Source organism: Macrobrachium nipponense, chromosome 5 (genome assembly GCF_015104395.2).
Source record: "Macrobrachium nipponense isolate FS-2020 chromosome 5, ASM1510439v2, whole genome shotgun sequence".
Lineage (NCBI taxonomy): Eukaryota > Metazoa > Arthropoda > Malacostraca > Decapoda > Palaemonidae > Macrobrachium > Macrobrachium nipponense.
The window spans coordinates 77,142,551-77,162,004 of record NC_061107.1 but is presented as its reverse complement, the minus strand read 5'-3'; the positions used below and the strand labels follow the sequence as shown (position 1 = coordinate 77,162,004).

The following is a 19,454-nucleotide window of genomic DNA, read 5'->3' as shown; positions in this document are numbered from 1 at the left end:
ACGTATAAGTATACATAAATAATATATATATATATATATATATATATATATATATATATACATATATATATATATATATATATATATATATATACACACATATATATATATATTATATATATATATACATAATATATATATATATATATATATATATATATATATTATATATATATATATATATGGGGAGACAATCCACAATGATGTAAAATCCTTCTGTATTTTATAAAATATATATTTCTTGTACAGTAAGAATTATATGTCATTTTATAAAACTACAGAAGGATTTTACATCATTGTGGATTGTATCCCCATTTATTCAAGAGGTACGACATAGTACCTAGCTTTTGCATGCATATATATATATATATATAATATTAATATATATATATATATAATAATAGAGAGAGAGATGAGTGAGAGAGAGAGAGAGAATGGTCCAGTGGTTAGGGTCTTTGCCTCATCAACGATGGTTCCAGGGCTCCACTTCTTAGCGAGCCGGAACAATTCGGGAAGGTCCCATTAAATCCCGCTGTGCCTTTTTCGACCAGAGCAATGAATCACGTACGCGTATACCTAATTGGCTGACTATAATGTGTCGTAACCACGATGGAGACAGTTGTGGCGCCAGCACATCCCCGCCCGCAAACTCTGAAACGGTACAGGAATACCGTTGTTGAGTTGAGCAACGATCAAATTAATGCTTTCAAAAACCTAATTCAGAAATGCAGTTTGCTTTACGCTGTCTAGCTGACGTCGTATCAAGTTTCGTTGATTGACTTAGTTACACACAACACACACACACACACACACACAAAAGAAACAAACAAAAGCCTTTCATGTCACCAGATGAATTTGAGACAACTATATACTGCCTCACGTCTGTGGTTTTTATCATAGGGGCACCTGTTCGTTTACAACAGGTTGACCGTATACCATCACACAAGTAATTGCTGTTAATGAAATGGTCTTATCGACTTATCGCCGTGAAATTCAATTGCAACTTGCAAAAATGATCGTCCATTCAATCTTAAGTGAATAAGTGTAGCATCTAGTGAAAACCGACACTGAATAACAAAAAAATAAAATAAAATAAATTCAAAATCATCTTTCCCGTAAACACAAGAGCAGAGAAAATTCATTGCAACTTCCGAATCATCGTCAGTTCAATGTGAATTCGTTCATTCAATCTTAAAGTTGAATAAGTATAGCATCTAGTGAGAACCGACACTGATTAACAAAACAAAATGTCAAAATCATCCTTCCAGGATGATTAGGTAAACCACTTTTCTCGGCGGTGAAAGTCAAGTCAGCGAAATGTGACCCCCTCCCTCCCTTTCAAAGGTACCTGAATTACCCATCACAATTGTCTGAATTACACATTCATGGAAACTTTCTCTATGGCGACCAATTTTCTGTTGTTTTGTTTCTAATTTGAATATTGTATGAAGAGACTACAATCATTACAACCCCCAACATCCCGTTGCGCCATCGCGGAAGGGAAAAGCCAAGGATGCTGCCAGTGGCGGATCTAGAAATCCTTCATGGGGTGAGGGTGGGGGTGCCCACTTAGGATTATCATGTACATACATACATATATATACATATATATACATATATCTATTATAATCGTCTATAGTTATTATATATATTATATATGTAATAGTATAAACAATTTATATATATGTACGTATATATATATATATATGTATATCTATTTATATTATATTATTTATATATGTATATATATTCATAAATATATTATATATATGATATATATATATATGTATTATATAATACTATATATATAACCCTTACAATATATATATATATATATATAGAATATATATATATCTGTATATATATATATATATATACCCTACATATATATATATATATATACTATATATATGCTCACACACACATATATGTACACAGTAGTAATAGTTGTTGTTGTGGTTGAAATAATTGTTAATGGATGTTTGTTTGTTTGTATGGTGTTTTGACGTTGCATGGAACCAGTGGTTATTCAGCAACGGAACCAACGGCTTGACGTGACTTCCGAACCACGTCGAGAGTGAACTTCTATCACCAGAAGTACACATCTCTAACCCATCAGTGGAATGCCCGAGAATCGAACTCGCGGCCACCGAGGTGGCAGGTCAAGACCATACTGATCACGCCACTGAGGCGCTGCTACTGGTTGTTGCATCATTTGTTATATGGTGATGTCTTCAAGACTTGAAACGACGACCTCCTCTGTCTTAAAAGGTCCACTTGAAAGAATGATGGGAATGGTTAAATGCGCTTTCTGGGAAAACCATAGTCAGTGAGTGCGTGGTTTGTTCAAATTCACTTCACTTGAGCAATATTATTATGGGCCTTGTGATTTCCAAACAGAAAGCGTGTTCATCGTTCGAAGGGAGAAACGTAAGTCCAAATTAGCTGAAATAAAAGTGGATTTCAAACAAATATCTATTTTACAAACTAGATTACAAAATCCTTTCATGCGGCAATATATTCAGCGGTATGGTGTTGGCGTACCACCTCAGTGGCTGCGAGCTCGACTCGGGCCTTCCATTGAGGAGTGAGAGATGTGTATTTCTGGTGATAGAAGTTCACTCTCGACGTGGTTCGGAAGTGTACGTAAAGCAGTTGGTCCCGCTGCTGAATAATCCACTGGTTCCATGCAACGTAATAACACCATACAAACAAACAAACAAACAATATATTCAACTATCAGGGTATAGGGAGATAAAACTCCCAGCAACATGCTACATAGTATGGACCATTATCAAAGCCTTTGAAATCTACGTTTGTACTACAGATGCTGTTTGTCATCATCTAAAGATAAGGAGGATTTGGGACAATATGCGACATTAAACGATGCCGCAACGAAACTTAACTCTTCACATACATAGTTTTCTATCTAAACATTTGTCTAGGTGAATACAAATGCACACATACGAAAGCAAGGCACATGTGAGGGGAGACATTACTTACAAAACTAATTTTGGATAATTTCTAAAGACAATATTATACCAATTTGATTTATACATATATTTGTACACGGTGTCCACAAACTCCCAGTACCATTCTGAGCAGTAAATACTTGTAATGGTACTGGGACTTTATGGACACCGTGTATATACAAATCAAAGTGGTATAATATTGTCTTGGAAAATAGTGGGTCCGCTAATCTTGATATGATCCCTAATTTTAGTTTCCTTAAAAGGATAGAGCCTGATTTCTGTTCGTTTCAATGTATACAATCAGGGTTAACACGCAACAGGTAAACACCTTAACTATACGTTACTGATAATATTTCTTAGCATAATAACTATTACGTAAATCCCTCAGGAAGTTACACTCAAGAATGACATCAAGAACTCATTACGAGATGTTATAACCAAACGTTAAATGAAAAAGTTCTTAAAATCATTAGAATAAACTTGGCAAATGGTAAACTTATGAAAAGGCTTAAAATGCACAACAGTCATTATCTTGCAATAAAAAGATATAAGTTCGGAGTCAAAATAATATTTCTAATATCAGATAAAAAAATACGCTGCACTAGTATAATTATCAAAAGTAATGATATTACAAAAAAATACTTATATAAATCACTTTATGGAATAAACCAGCGGTAAACTATATGAGTGACATTTCCAACGAACGCCGAAATGTACGAGGTATATAGTACCTGAAATTATCAAGATCAGAAATACAAAAACTACGATTCGTATCACTTTTAACACTTTATGAGGTATATATACGCTATTACGAACAAAGTAGCAACTTTTTATGGAAAATGTGCGCGCCGATTTTAATCTACAACAGGTTGGGTTTTTTATGGACACCATCGCAATATGAAAAGTTGTAAAAATATATATAATATCTATATGTATATTATATATATATGTATATTAGCTTATTATATTTATAATAATGGTATAAGGCGTATAGTAAGGCTATATAAATATAATAAATAATATATAATATATTATATATATATAATATAATTAATATGTATTAAGCTACAAATGTCCTTTAATATCCAATTCGCGATACCTCGGAATTAACATATTTTCATATTTGTTAAGTAATTTTTTTACCATACAACAAAAAGGCTTTATATATATATATATTATATATATATATATATATATTATATATATATATATATATATATATATAAAGCCTTTTTGTTGTATGGTAAAAAAATTACTTAAAAGCCTTTTAATGGTGCATAAATATCTTTACGCCTGAACGCCGGCGCCCCTCCCCCCCAAAAGCAAAAGGAACAAAGGGGCCGGGTGACACTGAACCAAAAAATCCGGAAAACCAAACAAGAGGTGCTTGGCGTTAACAGCGAGGTAAGATTAATAGCGAACATTAACATAAAGCCATTCCATTATAACCGAATGCAGGCAAAGAAGCAGGCACCATTTAACATTCCACTAAAATGCCAGCCTTTATTCCACCCCCTTCATAAGGATAAAACTCCTTTGAAATGGGAAAAAGCCGCAGTCATTTGCAAAGAGGTCAAAGGTAAGTAAGGGAAAAGTACAAAACAAGAATTTCAGGGGAACAGGATGAATTTCGGGGTCGTCGTCCCCATCACTGATACTTTTGCATACAATAGGGGTCGGTTGCCTGTTCGCCTTCTCCTCCACTGGCTTTTATCAATGTCATCATCTCTGTTAATGCTGCTATGAAGCCTTACAAAATGCCTAATTTGGGTAGGAAGGGAGCTACTATTCCTCAATACCAACGTTGCACTGCTGATCCCCTTAATCATTATATTTTGCGCGTTCTCCCAATAACACATATTTCTCGTATCTCAACCACCGCTTCATAACAGCCATCATTACGCAAACAACCTTATGAATCGGTGGTAATGGCAGTAAAATCAAAATAACAACTGTAATATCAACTAGGTGGCTCCGAATTCCCCAGGGGAAGGCGAACTTCCACTCGAATTTCAAAGCTTCTAAGAGGAAAGCTCATAAAAAAATATCAGGAAACAGAAGTCATGAAGTGATTGTGGCTGATACAATGCAAAGAATTGGTAAATGTGACTAGGAGACTTTTTCACATCGTCATATCAATATACTCCATCAACGAGGAGCCTCATTCATACATGTATAACATCATAATATTCGACAAAGTTTGTCTCTGAACTATTTTTTTTTACCCTCGTCTCTCCCCTTGATAACAAAAGCTAGAGATTAAAACATTTCTACACCTATGTCTGTAAGATAAGCGCTAATGATTTCTTCTCCTTTTCCAGGCAGAGACGTATTTCTGTACACCAGTGAAAATCGATCCCACGCAGGAGTATTATGTCAGTAAGTATGGTCTGGAAGGACACTTCTGTCATAAGCAACGTTGTCTGACTAACTGTCAAACACTCTTTCCACTAACTTTCAGCCAATCGTCTATTCTTCTGTCGCATCTCCCTTACTTCAGCATCATGCCACAACAATTTTAATTCCACGTAACGTTCATTTTAGTCTAAGTTTGTCCAGAGGTTATCTCAACATTTATCCTAACTAATTTCAGTTTTTTTTATCTGATGATTACACCCGCTTTGATTCTTCAGTAACTAACAAGCAGGGTGGAAAGATCAGGACAATCGATTATTTCAATAAATCCTATGATGACAAAACATTCTTGCATATATAACAATATCCAAACGAAGCATATAACGTCGTTCAGTTCTGCTACCAGGTATAATCATATGCAGTGAGGTTTTAACAATTGAAAGCACTTTGCTTTGATGTTTCTAAATCTAAAATGCTGTATCGTCTGCAACATGATTTCAATGTAAAATAAGAATTTGCCACTGCATACTGAGTTGATCCCCGAATACCATCATTATACAGGATAAAAAAAAAGCAGCATAGTAGGAAAGTTCTGACAACCAGTTACTTCTCTCATCTCCTACTGTGATCAGATAAAAGAATGCATTGCGCCTCCGAAGTTCAAGGTGACCTTCTGCAGAGGACAGCCTAGGGGGAAGTTTTAGAAAGACTTCCCCACGAGTGTTGGGGAAATCCTGACGCGCAACTTACGATCTCTTAACAACAACAAAGCCCTGAAGCCCCAAAGCGAAGTCAGACTGTTAATCACAAATCTCATACCACCCCTCAAGTGATGACGATGCGTTCTCCTTGACATGTCCTTCTCAAACTACGCTTCAGGAAGTTCGGTGAACCGATAGCTTTCTAAGTTAAGAGGCCTTTTTACTTAATACACGAAAGGAAACTTTGGGTTTCTCGACCGAGAGCTTCCGCGGGTGTTAGAAAACAAACCCTTCCAAGAAAGGCAAAGAGAATGCGCCGGAAGTTACGTGGATAGAATATGAGAACCTCGGTACATGTATTTTAACTTCTTGCTCCTCATTTAACAGCGCAAGCTAGGACGAGGGGCGGGGGTGGGGGGATGGGGAGGAGTAAATGTGGTAAAACAATGTCCACTACGAAAACAAACACTGATCTCTGTATGAAAGAAAATACTGAATGCCCAACACATTATTATATGCATAAAAGTACGGGACCGTTTGTTATTAACAGATATCGTTCTCATTGTTCCTCGTGTAAAACTGCAAATTGGGGAATGAGCTAAATATAATGCATTAAGCATCTAAAGCAGAAAACTAGAATACTACGGGCATGGTGTGGATAAAAACCAAGAAAGATTAGCACTTAGGTAAACAAAAAATAAAACCTACTATTGATGATAATGAACATTGAAATAGGATTAAAAGGGATACAAAACCTATGTATATGTTTGTTTGTAGGGCGTTTTGACGGTGATTGGAACCAGAGGTTATTCAGCAACGGGACCAACGGCTTTACGGGACTTCCGAACCACGTCTAGAGTGAACTTCTATCACCAGAAATACACAACTCTAAACCATCAGTGGAATGCCCGAGAATCGAACTCGCGGCCACCGAGGTGGCAGGCCAAGACCATACCGATCACGCCACTGAGGCGCTCCTATGTATATGGGATTGGCCACTACGACGCACAATGCAAGGATGACCTCAGCAAACATGTCATGTCATTAGAGATCATTCTTAAGATCATTCTTAACGAAGATTTAAATTAAGTCTAAATAAAGACTGCATTCATAAGGACAATAAGCAAGAAAATCTCTCTCTCTCTCTCTCACGACGCCTGCTAGGACAACTAATAGAAACCTTTAAAATACTGAAAGGTAAAGCTTACACCAACCTATTTACGTTAAACGAAAACCAGACAAGAAATAACGGATGGAAACTAGAACTGAAGAGATACAACACATCCCAATGTGGGAACTTCTTTACATACAAGATATGTGACACGTCGAATAAACTGCCACCAGGAGTTGTAAACAGCACCAGTGTGGAAGACTTTAAAAGAAAGCTAGACAAAATCATTAGGACACTGTGAATGATCAGTAAAACCTGCTACTAGAGATAAGTGAGTATACGAAGTCTCCTCGGATGGACTAACAAGTCTTTGAGACATCCTAATCCTTGTAACGCCTTGTAAGTCTCTCTCTCTCTCACTACTAACTTGATACTCCCAGCTTTTCTTTAAAGGACACAATGAATTGGACGGAACTGTTACCTATCATGGTCACACCCAAGGATAATGCGCATAAAAAAGCTCAAAAAAAAAAGAAAAAGTTATTTTTTCCCCTCAGCGAGCACTCGGTAACCTCCGGCGTTAAGAGCAAAATAAAAGATAAAATCAGTGCTGTCCCAAATTATAAGTTAGCGGTAGTGAACAGTGAACTTTGGTCTTATGGACTTGTATTTTAACTAAAACTTAACTTATTTCATCTATGTTACCTATTTTTATATACTGTAATATAAATATATGTATGTACGTATATATATATATATATATATATATATATATATATAATATATATCATATAATACATAGTATAATATATATATATATATATATATATAATAATATATATATATATAAGTATGGGTATATATAAACATAATATATATGATATATATATATATATATATATATTATATATTATATATATCTAGTATATCTATATATATATATATATATATATATATATATATATATATATATATACCATACATATAATATATATATATACATACATATATATATATATATATATATATATATATATATATATATATATATATTATACATATATATATATATATATATATATATATATATCTGTGAAACGTGCTCATGTGTTCATTAGTTCCATCATATTCACGTTGAAGTGGTAATTCGAATCAAGTGCTAACAATTGACTCACTCCCAGCGCCGCCCTCTCTCTCTCTCTCCGCTTTCCCAGGATTTTCTCTGTGACTTTATAACAAGCCAGTCAGAGAGAGAGAGAGAGAGAGAGAGAGAGATTAGATGAGTAAGCCTCTCTATCTCCTCCTCTTCCGCTATTCAAAAGCATGACTGTCTCGGTCCAAGAAGCAGAACAAAATAATATATATCTCCCCTGACACTATGATCAAATTTTCTTAAATGACTCAGCAAAAACAATGTCTACCAAGTTCAATTCTTGGCGGAATGTTTTTTTCGTGAATTCGATCCGTTCCCGTCAAGAGTAATTAACCTGATCAACCCAGACATTATGTTTAACGGAATTAATTTTCAACAATTTTTCGTCTTCTGCTCTCTCTCTCTCTCTCTCTCTCTCTCTCTCTCTCTCCGTCATGAAATTTCATCAATATCGCCTGCATTTCGAATCGAGTATGCAATTTTTACTTTTCTTAGGTTAATGGGTTTATGATAATTGCAAAAAACATATATTCAAATTTAAGTGCACTCAAAATACAAGATTTTCTTTTTTTTTTGCCAAAAGAAGGACACGAGTGCCCTGCCTACTTGACAGAATCCTCAAATCATTAGTAAACTGAGAGTGAGAAGAAGATGAGTAATAAAGCTAAGCATTACGTAAATCGATGATAGCCAAATAACAAAATAACAAAAACCAAATCAGATAAACAATATCCAACGAAGGAATAGTCACAAATATCTACCTGTATCCGCTGTCCCAATATAGGACAGATCTATTGTGACTGATGAAAATCAGGCCGCCTGATGATCTGGTACAGAGATAAGACAGAGGTGAAAGAACTATGACAAATCATGTCGAAAAGTTCGTTATAAAAAAAAAACACACACACACAAGTGTCGAAATGACCCGTCACCCACTATGGAAGTATTGCGTTCACAGCCACCGGTGCGAAACGATCCATAGGCTTCCATGGCTTTGCTTTCTGTTGCCGTCGTGCGCTGCTGGTTTCATTTTCATGCTCCCACGAACTGGTGACTGGAAAATAGAAGGATTCGTCGTCATAGAGGGGAAATCAGAGTTCAAATTTATCTGTTTTCTACCGCTGATTTGCTGAGAATTTGTTAGGTGAAGTAACGAGGACTGATTCCAATACCTAGAGGCAATGCAGTTAAAGTGTTGGTACTGTAAATACGGTCTTATTTCGAAAACGTGAAACATTGCTCAAAGCAAAAACATATATCCTAAATTATTTTATGAATGATTGTAAACATTACTAATTGGTATCACTCACATCGTCCGTATCCAACTAAAAATTAGGAGCACAGATTTTATGTAAAAAGAGAAAAAATAAAAAGTTCTTCCTTTTATTTTAGAGAGAAAAAAAGGAAAAAAATAAAAGTTCTGCCTTTTCATTTCATTATGATAAACATTTGAATTCATTTGTCACTGCGACGACTCTGCACGTCAAAAACACCTGAAATAGTCTGCAGTCATGATGTTTTCCTTGGAAAAAAATTTATTTAGAAGACTTCCAAAATCAAGAAAGCAACAAACGTTAGAGAAAGTATTGCCAAACAATTTTTCTTTCGTGGTTGAAAAATAAATCCAAGGCAAAAAGTGCACGAAAGATTTCTTAGCTATTAAACTGAATTAAAAGACCTTTAAATAGCATAAATACTAATAAATACTTATAAGAGAAAGTAAATTTTCCATAAACCTGCTACCTAAGTTACTACTGAATAGATTGTTTATAACACAGAAACAAAGGGAGGTGAGAAAGTATGGTATATAGCAAATGAAAACAATTAAATAAAGGTTAGCAGGTAAACAACTTGAAAGGTTAATGAAATGGAAAAAAAAAAATTGGTGAAACTAGCACTACAACTTTCTCTACCTATCCTATAGCCTCAGCTGAAATAGTAGGAAAATGGGAGACTTGAAGAATGCCATAGCGACACCAATTTTCCCGCGCAACAGGAAAATGAGAACGGCAGCTGCGAAAGTGGTGCCCTTTGGTACAACTGCAAGGGTACGAAACTCCTTCAATGCTGGTGGCATCCACGTACTTTCACAAAACTCCATGAAACGTATCTAGCGCGGGCCACACTATTCATACAGTTGAACGATCTCCGCACCGATTTCAGTCTGAACAAAGATTTTGTCTCGAGAAGACATGGCATCATCTCTCGAAGAGACGCGCGCGATAGCGTTATATATTTGGCAGACAGACCCATACATTGCATTGAACCATCTGTGTATGACAGACTTACGTAAGTCGCAAGCCAGCAGCAACCTGGTCGTGACAGATCGTTCTGACACGAAGCTCCGCCCACATTTGCATTCAGACAAGCCCATACACAATGTTTTTTGCCAACGATACATACAGTGGTTCAGACAATCGTTCAGTGTTTGGGGGCCTTAACGCTAAGCAATAAAGGATAGTACCATAAACTAGGGGAAACAAGGTCGATATACAAAATTTGCTTAGGAATTGTAGCAAAACGAAAGGTAGAGGTCCATTTGTTTTTTTTTTAAAACGCCTTGTAAATCTGTAACTGTACCAGACCACATGTTTAGCGCTAAACTGCGGCCGGCTTCAATGTAAATTTATGAAAATAATACGGTAAACTTTAAGTCTTTTTGTAGGCTGGTGTATTATGGTCTATACTAGTGGAGGGAGGGAGGGAGGGGGGGATGGGTGTGGGTGGACGTGACGACCCAGAGGAGCAGCGAGCAGTCGTAGAGAAAAGATTGGACGAGGTCTGAATTCACAATTTTACGACCAACTGATTTTTAGGACGCACGGGTGGCAAAAGTGTGCACAAGTTTCTCTTTATCGTGCCTGCTTTCAGCTGTTTCCACTGACGTCTCATTTAACACTCGAACTATTTTGCCTTGCGATTATTATATATCTTATGCAGAAATTGCATAAACAACTCCATCAGGATCATCAGATATTTTTATGCAGAAATTGCATAAAATGCTGCATCAGGATTATTATATATTTTTATGCACATAATTCATAAAATACTGCATCAAGATCATCAGATATTTGTATGCACATAATTCATAAAATACTGCATCAGGATCATCAGATATTTTTATGCATAAAATTGATAAAATACTGCATTAGGACCATCAAATATTTTTAAGCATAAAATTCATAAAATACTGTGTCAGGGTCATAAAATACTGCATCAGGACCATCAAATATTTTTATGAACAAATTCCATAAAATACTGCACCAGGATTATCAAATATTTCTATGCACATAATTCATAAAATACTGCATCAGGATCATCAGATATTTTTAAGTATAACCTTCATAAACTATTGCATTAGGATTATAAAATATTTTAAGCACACAATTTATGAACTACTGTATCAGGATTATAAAGCATTTTAAGCACAAATCGCATAAACTACTGCATCAGGATTATCAAAAAGTTTCAAACACGTAATAAATAAACATACAGTCGTCCTATTACACCCAGTATCTTTACTAATGTCACTTCTGGATTCATTGTAATACATAACACCTGGTTTCTAATAATTACTGTTAACGTTATTGAAGAAATAAAACTAACTCTTTAGTCTGTAATTGATCCACAAGTCCAGACTCAAGGAAGCAACTGCAGTAATTCCACTTGAACAATATGTGCTGTACAGTAAAACTAAAATGACATTTTACCGATTTATAAAACTTGCACGGGTAGTGGGGGCGGGGGTGTGAGGGGGGAGGAAGGGATACTGTGATCCGCAGGGGAGCGAGATAAATAGTTCAAGAAACGCTAGAATACCTACCTCTGGGCACAGGTTGAAATTACACGTAGCTCTATAACACAAAGCCACAGTTGAGAAAACTAACTCCCTGGGTAAGCATGCGCAGAAATTAATACTCTCGACATGAATAAGATTTGAATTTCTCTGTGAGGTTAAGTAGAGGAAATTCACTGTAATCATTGCCTGTGAGCCAGATCAAAGGAAAATTTCTTTGGTTCAGTGTCCCTCGGGTGATTCTATTGGATATAGTAGAATTGAGGTCAAAGGCCAAGCGTTGGGACCTACGAAGTCATTCAGTGTTGAAACGGAAAGGGGACACTAAAGGCTTTGAAAGGTGTAACAGGAGGAAAACCTCAAAGCAGATGCACTATGAATCAATTGTTAGGAGAGAGTGGAAAGTAAGATGGAAGAAAGAATATGACAGGAGGCACTGTAAAGGGAACGAAAGGGGTTGCAGCTAGGGGCCGAAGGCACGCCGCAAAGACCCTTATGAGGGCGGTACCAAAGAACAAAGGAAACTTGTCGTTTCAGAGTGCACAACCGGGAAATGTCTTTATCGCAGGAAGTGCTTAGCACTGGGGAAGTGGGGTAAAAAGAAAGCACCACACATACACAAAACACTCGTTCCACTTTCAAGAGCAAAATTGGCACAACCGTATGACATTTTTTTTTTTATTTGTGTAGCCACCTACGTTCATGCATTTTCATATGCGTACACAACGTCAATATGATGTAGACCTTTGTATATCTAATGCATAGAGACCTTTGCGTTAATGTATGTACATTGTGAAGTAATGTACAGTCAGTTCGACTTTAATGACTTAGTATTTTATTGTATACATAAAAGTCACGTGAAATTTAGTGACGTGTATACACACACACACACACACACACACACACACACATATATATATATATATATATATATATATAAATTAGTATACATACATTATACGTACCTAAGTATTTGAAAGCAAAATAAAAGTCACGTGAGAATTAGTGACACATACGTATGTATATATATATATATATATATATATATATATATATATATATATATATATATCTATATATATATATAATATATATAATATATATATACGTATATACACATATATATGTATATAAATCTAATATATATAATATATATTAGTATATATACCTATATTTATATATATAATAATGTAGTACACACACAATATATATATATATATATATATATATATATATATATATATATATATATATATTGGGTATTCGAGAGACAACCAAAGCAAAATCTTCCATAAGAATATAAGGCAAAAGTTAAACGGTTTGACATATACATATATGCTAATATAGGACACAAGAACCTTCTGTTTTGAGTGAACTTAGAAGTTTAAGAAGCACCTCCAATACACTAACGCCTTTTCGTTCTAGATCGGTAACGCAGAGCAACTTTTCATTAGAAGATTTTTGATGAAGTCAATACGTCCTTAACCTTGAAGCTTTGACAATGGACGGCCATAAAACTTAAATCATTGCCAACCTTTGCACGATGTGCATGTCGAAGTAATTACGCATAAGCTGGTTATACCGTCATTTACGTGTTGTTAATACAGCGAGAAAACTCATTTATATATATCCTTATATACATAGATACATATACACATTATAGTACATAAAATATAATATATATATATATATATGTGTGTGTGTGTGTGTGTGTGTGTGTGTACATATATACATCATAGTATTATAAATAAATATATTATATATATATATATATATATATATATATACATGTATGTGTGTGTAGTGATATATATATATATATATATGTGTGTGTGTGTGTGTGTGTATATATATATACAGATATATATACATATACATAGATATACGCAGATTTATATATTTATGTATACTATATGTATAAATGTCATACTTATTTTTTCAAGCAACCCTACTTACTTTCCCCATAATAATAATGAGCGGCTTCAAAGTGGGTTACCTTCTGGATGATAGTCACAACTGACAAGTCATGGATGACGTCCCATTTCCCTTTGGGGGTTGGGGGGGGGGGGGAGTGAGTCTGTACGTCAATCACATACCTCTATCTATATGACGGGCCAGACCTCCGGCTGGAACTACCGCTTTATATAGAACACAAGTGTTATAGCAGGTGTAATAGGGAATCCTCCTTTATAATTATAACACAACCAGGCATTGACAATGTTTTATTGTGATTGTTCACGCTGTACATAGTAAATATACTTCGTCTTATTATTTTCCGAGCTGCAGCCTTCAACACCAGGACAGAACACGGAAGAGGAAACAAAGTTCACAAGCACTGCTGAGCTTACGAGTATGCTGCTACCGCAACGTTCACCTAATCCCCCGCAAAACGATCGTTGCTACTTCACCTGCATTATATTCACCTAAAGTTCTAAAGCGCCTGGAATGCCGTTACAGCAACCCTGACCAAAATGTCAAATGAGAGAGAGAGGATATGAAAGGAGGTACAGTAAACGGAACGAAAGGGGTTGCAGCTAGGGGGCCGAAGGCACGCTGCAAAGAACCTCAAGTAATGCCTACAGTGCACCACATTAGGTGCACTGACGGCACTATCCCCACGGAGAACGATTCGTGTATAGAAAACAGATTAAAGCGACGCCTTTTTTTTATAATCTAGCCTGTATACGAACGGCTACACCTGCAATAGCTTTTGATACCGAAAGAAAAGGGAGGGAGAGAGAGGGAGAGAGAGAGAGAGAGAGAGAGAGAGAGAGAGAGAGAACCAAGGCTAAGGAAACAATCAGTCTCGTACAGCAATTATTGTGGCAAACACAGTCACGTGAGGAAGGCAATCTTTAGAAAGACTAGCGTTGTGCCGTACAAACGACTCAAGAATACGAACAATTCTAATCTAAAGGCCTGTCCACCCTAGGAAACATTGTTTGCAAATAATGTTTCCCAGTGTGGACAGGCCTCCTTAATGTGAACTTATATTATTGAATAACGGACAGCATGAACCTCTTAAGCACAAGTGTTCCGTTTAAAATAAAAAATAAATGCAGTGAATTAACAGCATTCACGCGAGTGGCAAAACAACCTAACTTTTAGTATTAATGTTCACTAACACTTTTAAAAAAATTTAACCAAAACGAAATTAAGCGGCGAAGTATTTTAACACTGTGATTGAGAAATGCCATTTTCGATCATGAAAGGTAGAGCCAATGAATAACAATGAGGAATTGTGGGAGAAGTATACCACAGTGGCTGATGTTATGATACAGTGTCATTTGGTGACATTCAAATATATTTGCAGGAAATAATGAAAGGTCTTGAAGTTAAATCATTTACAGTAAGATAATTTTATGTACAGGATGGTTGAGGACTAAAGTGGTTGATTAGTTTAGACATGACAAGTTCCGGTGTTGTGACACCGACTGATAGTGCAGACGAGCTAACGACACCAAAGTGGAGCAGAGTATGAAAAGTTGGATCAGATCTTTTAAACGGTTTAGTCGTGGAAGAACGGCGAAGGGTAACTTGATGAAATGCACCTTATCCTAAAGTCTTGAGAGTAACGAGGAGAGAAATTCCTAAATAACGCCGTCAGATACGAATGGCAAATGTGTCTGCATAGAGCAAGGATTCCCATCCTGTCACTGGAGGGCATCAGAGCGTCAAAATCCTGCTCCGGAGCACCAGCTCTTGATAAGCCAAATTGTAACCGAGATGATGCTCTCAATGCGAAGCTTCTCTTCAGTCGCGTAGAACTACTGGTTATAAATGTATAATCAAACACGAAAGTCAACGTTTTTGGCAGTCATTCCTTTCTTATGAGTTTTACTTTAACGCTGAAGTGTTTTGTGAACTGCAAAAATTGGAGTGGAATGGAGTATAGAATTTAGGCCAAAGGCCAAGTGCTGGGACTAATGAGATCATTCAGCGGTGAAAGGGAAATTAAGAATAAAAGTATTTTAAAGGTGTAACAAGAGGGAAAACTCGCAGTTGCACTATGAGCACTTGATAGCAGAGGGAGGAAAGTACGATGGAAGAAAGAGACTATGAAAGGAGGTACAGCAAAATAATTGAAAGGGATTGCAGCTAGGGGCCGAAGGGACGCTGAAAAGTGCCTCAAGTAAAGCCGACCGTGCACCTCATGTGTTACGGGGGAACGTAACACTGATGAACATCCCTTGGCAGCCTTCTCTCAAAACGAATCATCCATAATGAGGATGACTAACCGCTTGAGAAACTTTAAAGGGAGTATTCGTTTTTATTGATACATTCCCTGTCGCCTGAATTGGTGAAAGCAGTTGAGAAATAATAGTTCAAGTATAAATGTTGACCTCGTTGGATTCTTTTAATAATCGCAATAAATTTGATTAAACAAACAACTCCGACTTATTCAAGCTACGTCCGTTTTGAGACTCGTAACATATTACTTTAATTAAATGTCCGGTGGTTTCCAAACCAAAGTCTGGCCTCTGTTTGTGGTTAAAAGAACAGTGTTACAAGCTTAACAACTTCTGCATGATTCACCAAATTATATATATATATATATATATATATATATATATATATATATATATATATATATATATATATATACATATCGAGCTACAATGTCCTTTAATATCTAATTCGCTCTACCTCGGAATTAATATATTTTCAAATATGCTTAACCGAAGGGGAATTTTTTCTCGATAATAGACTTGCCTGGACCGGGACGCGAACCCAGGATCCTTTCAAATCCAGGAACGTCAGTGAAGCTTTTACCTACTACACTACTCGCGGTAGTGTAGTAGGTAAAAGCTTCACTGACGTTCCTGGATTTGAAAGGATCCTGGGTTCGCGTCCCGATCCAGGCAAGTCTATTATCGAGAAAAAATTCCCCTTCGGTTAAGCATATATGAAAATATATTAATTCCGAGGTAGAGCGAATTAGATATTAAAGGACTTGTAGCTCGATATATGTATATGAATCACGGAAAAGTGATATGACTTATATATATATATATATATATATATATATATATATATATATATATATATTATATATATATATATACTACATACCAGAGTTTGTGCAATCACTTGCGTGCCTCTCTAATACAGCTGAAGATCGGATCATATCTTAGCCTGTGATTACCCACTCGATTTATCCTTAGGCTACAATTACCTGAGAAAAAAAAATAAAAAAGACCATCTCCGGCTGCTCTTCAAAGGAGTTCACCTTGAACTTGAGCAAGTGATTCTGATCTTGCATGCATACACTCCTCGCCACGGTAGGACTGATTTATAGTATATACTGATTAAGAATACCGTGTAGCTACTATAGTAGACTCACATTTGATGTCTAACATGGCTGGAAACTCTCAGTCTCTCTCGAGAGTTCTCATGTATGGGATCTATTTTCCACCTCTCCTGAGGGATACGTCTTTCAAAAGTATCCCTCAGGAGAGATGGAAATACATCTGGCCTACATGAACTCTCGAAAGAGACTGAGTTTCCAGCCCTGTCATTGGCTTATCAACAGCCAATCAGGAGCGTCATAAGGGACTGGCCTAGACATTAAATGCACGGCTGATGTGGATCTACTACTAATTCCATAAATCAACAATTCAAGGCCAAACCGAATGAATGTACTTCTCGGTTAATTAACCTCATGTCATCAGACAAGCAGGTGTGCACGAACAGATTAAAATCTAAAATGGATATTCAATTTAGAAAAATCCCTCACTTCATGCCGCCACCCGCTTAGACACCCCCACACCCCCTCCCCCACATTTTTTTTCCAATTCCACTACACATGAACACACACTGAAAATTCCGAAATTTTTCAAAGATAACGTTCACTACAGTAGAATATTTTCTTTTTATACATTATTATTATTATTATTATTACTATATTATTATTATATACTGGAAATTTTGGGGAACCGATGCCCTCACCCCTCAATCATGCCCATTCATAAGCTGTCTCGCCATCGATAGGCAGCGTTGAAGACGATAACTTTTTCTTTAGCAATAATTATAGATACCTGGTCTAGGGTTTGCAGGTTAGGCCCGAATTTATCGGCTATAAGAGCAATTAATGTGAAGTACTGTATGGATAAAATAGTATAGGGGGTACCCATGATAATATCACGGAGCTTCACACAGTATTGGAAACTCTTGAGCTGGAATCAATAATAATTCCAAAGACCGTTTCAGTATTCCACCACAAGGAAATTTATGTTATTAAGCAGTGTGATAACATGGCCTAAAAAAAGGCGGATGTTAATGCTATGCCAAGAACGCAGTATATCTTATTTATGAGACTGCAAAACAGGAAACCTGCTTACGATGGTCTAAAACTCTAAATCATAGTCACGACAGGGGGTGAAAGGAAGGAACCCACACTTGGAGCAACCCTGTCTAAACGATTAAGGTTTGGAAAGGGACCCAAGTGGGTGGTGAAGACCTAGGTACTACATGCTGTACAAAGACTTTCTGGACAGCAGCAGTCACTAGTAATGACTCACAGGAACAAAGTACCAGACCATTGCCCTAAAAAATACACCACGAAAGATAGGTCTAGGTTCATTATGATACTAGTTCCTCGTTGGACGAGTGGTTCACGTGCTCCCCTACCTATTGGGTAGTCGCGAGTTCGACCAAGAACGCTCTGCCAACGTGGAATCATAGGAATTTATTTCTGGTGATTAGAAATTCATTTCTCGATATAATGTGGTACAGATCCCATAATAAGCTGTAGGTCCCGTTGCTACGTAACCAATTGTTCCTAGCCACGTAAAAAAAAAAAAAATCCTTCGAGCCAGCCCTAGGAGAGCTGTTAATCCGTTCAGTGGTCGTTAAACTAAGATATTTTCAGAAACTCTCATTAAGGCACTATAAAAAATAGTCAGCTATCTTGAGTTTGCGAAGGAATTGAAAATACAATTCCAAGAGTAATTTCAACCAAACTTTACACGTCAATTTTCAGGGCTGCCTTGGATGTAGTTAATTCATTAGGTCTAAAAGGACACCACTTGAATAGGTTGTGACTTGTATTCAAAATGGATGTCTAAGAGAACAAGACGTACAGGACAGAGGAAGATGGAGAAAGCTAACTAGAAACAGCGACCTCATATAGAAATGGGAAAAGCTGAAGGGAAAGAAGAATTCATAACGGATGCACAAAAAAGATGCACCGGGTCAGGTTACTTATTAAGACTCAAATGACATAGACAAATCTGAGAGGATGAAGGCAGGTCTGAAAATGATGCGACCAGTAATTACTAACCATTTGAACAAGCAAAGCATTACATGAATCCATTGGTTTGAAAAATGCTGATATAAATCAGGCATGAAAATTGTGTGCAACTAC

At 36.3% G+C, this 19,454-nt stretch overlaps 1 protein-coding gene and 1 long non-coding RNA gene across 4 annotated transcripts in view; one reads left to right on the top strand and one right to left on the bottom strand.

Moving 5' to 3' along the window:
* The window catches only part of LOC135215430 (uncharacterized), a 94,693-nt gene extending 85,497 nt beyond the window's left edge, over positions 1-9,196 (bottom strand). Inside the window, exon 1 of the long non-coding RNA XR_010314680.1 lies at positions 9,054-9,196. This is a non-coding gene — a long non-coding RNA (uncharacterized LOC135215430). The remainder of the gene's footprint in view (positions 1-9,053) is intronic.
* The window catches only part of LOC135215425 (peptidylglycine alpha-hydroxylating monooxygenase-like), a 59,968-nt gene that overhangs the window by 13,711 nt on the left and 26,803 nt on the right, over positions 1-19,454 (top strand). For all 3 annotated transcript variants that reach the window (XM_064250061.1, XM_064250062.1, XM_064250060.1), the window contains exon 2: positions 5,294-5,351. In XM_064250061.1, coding sequence (XP_064106131.1) covers positions 5,294-5,351 — 58 coding nt within the window. The remainder of the gene's footprint in view (positions 1-5,293; positions 5,352-19,454) is intronic.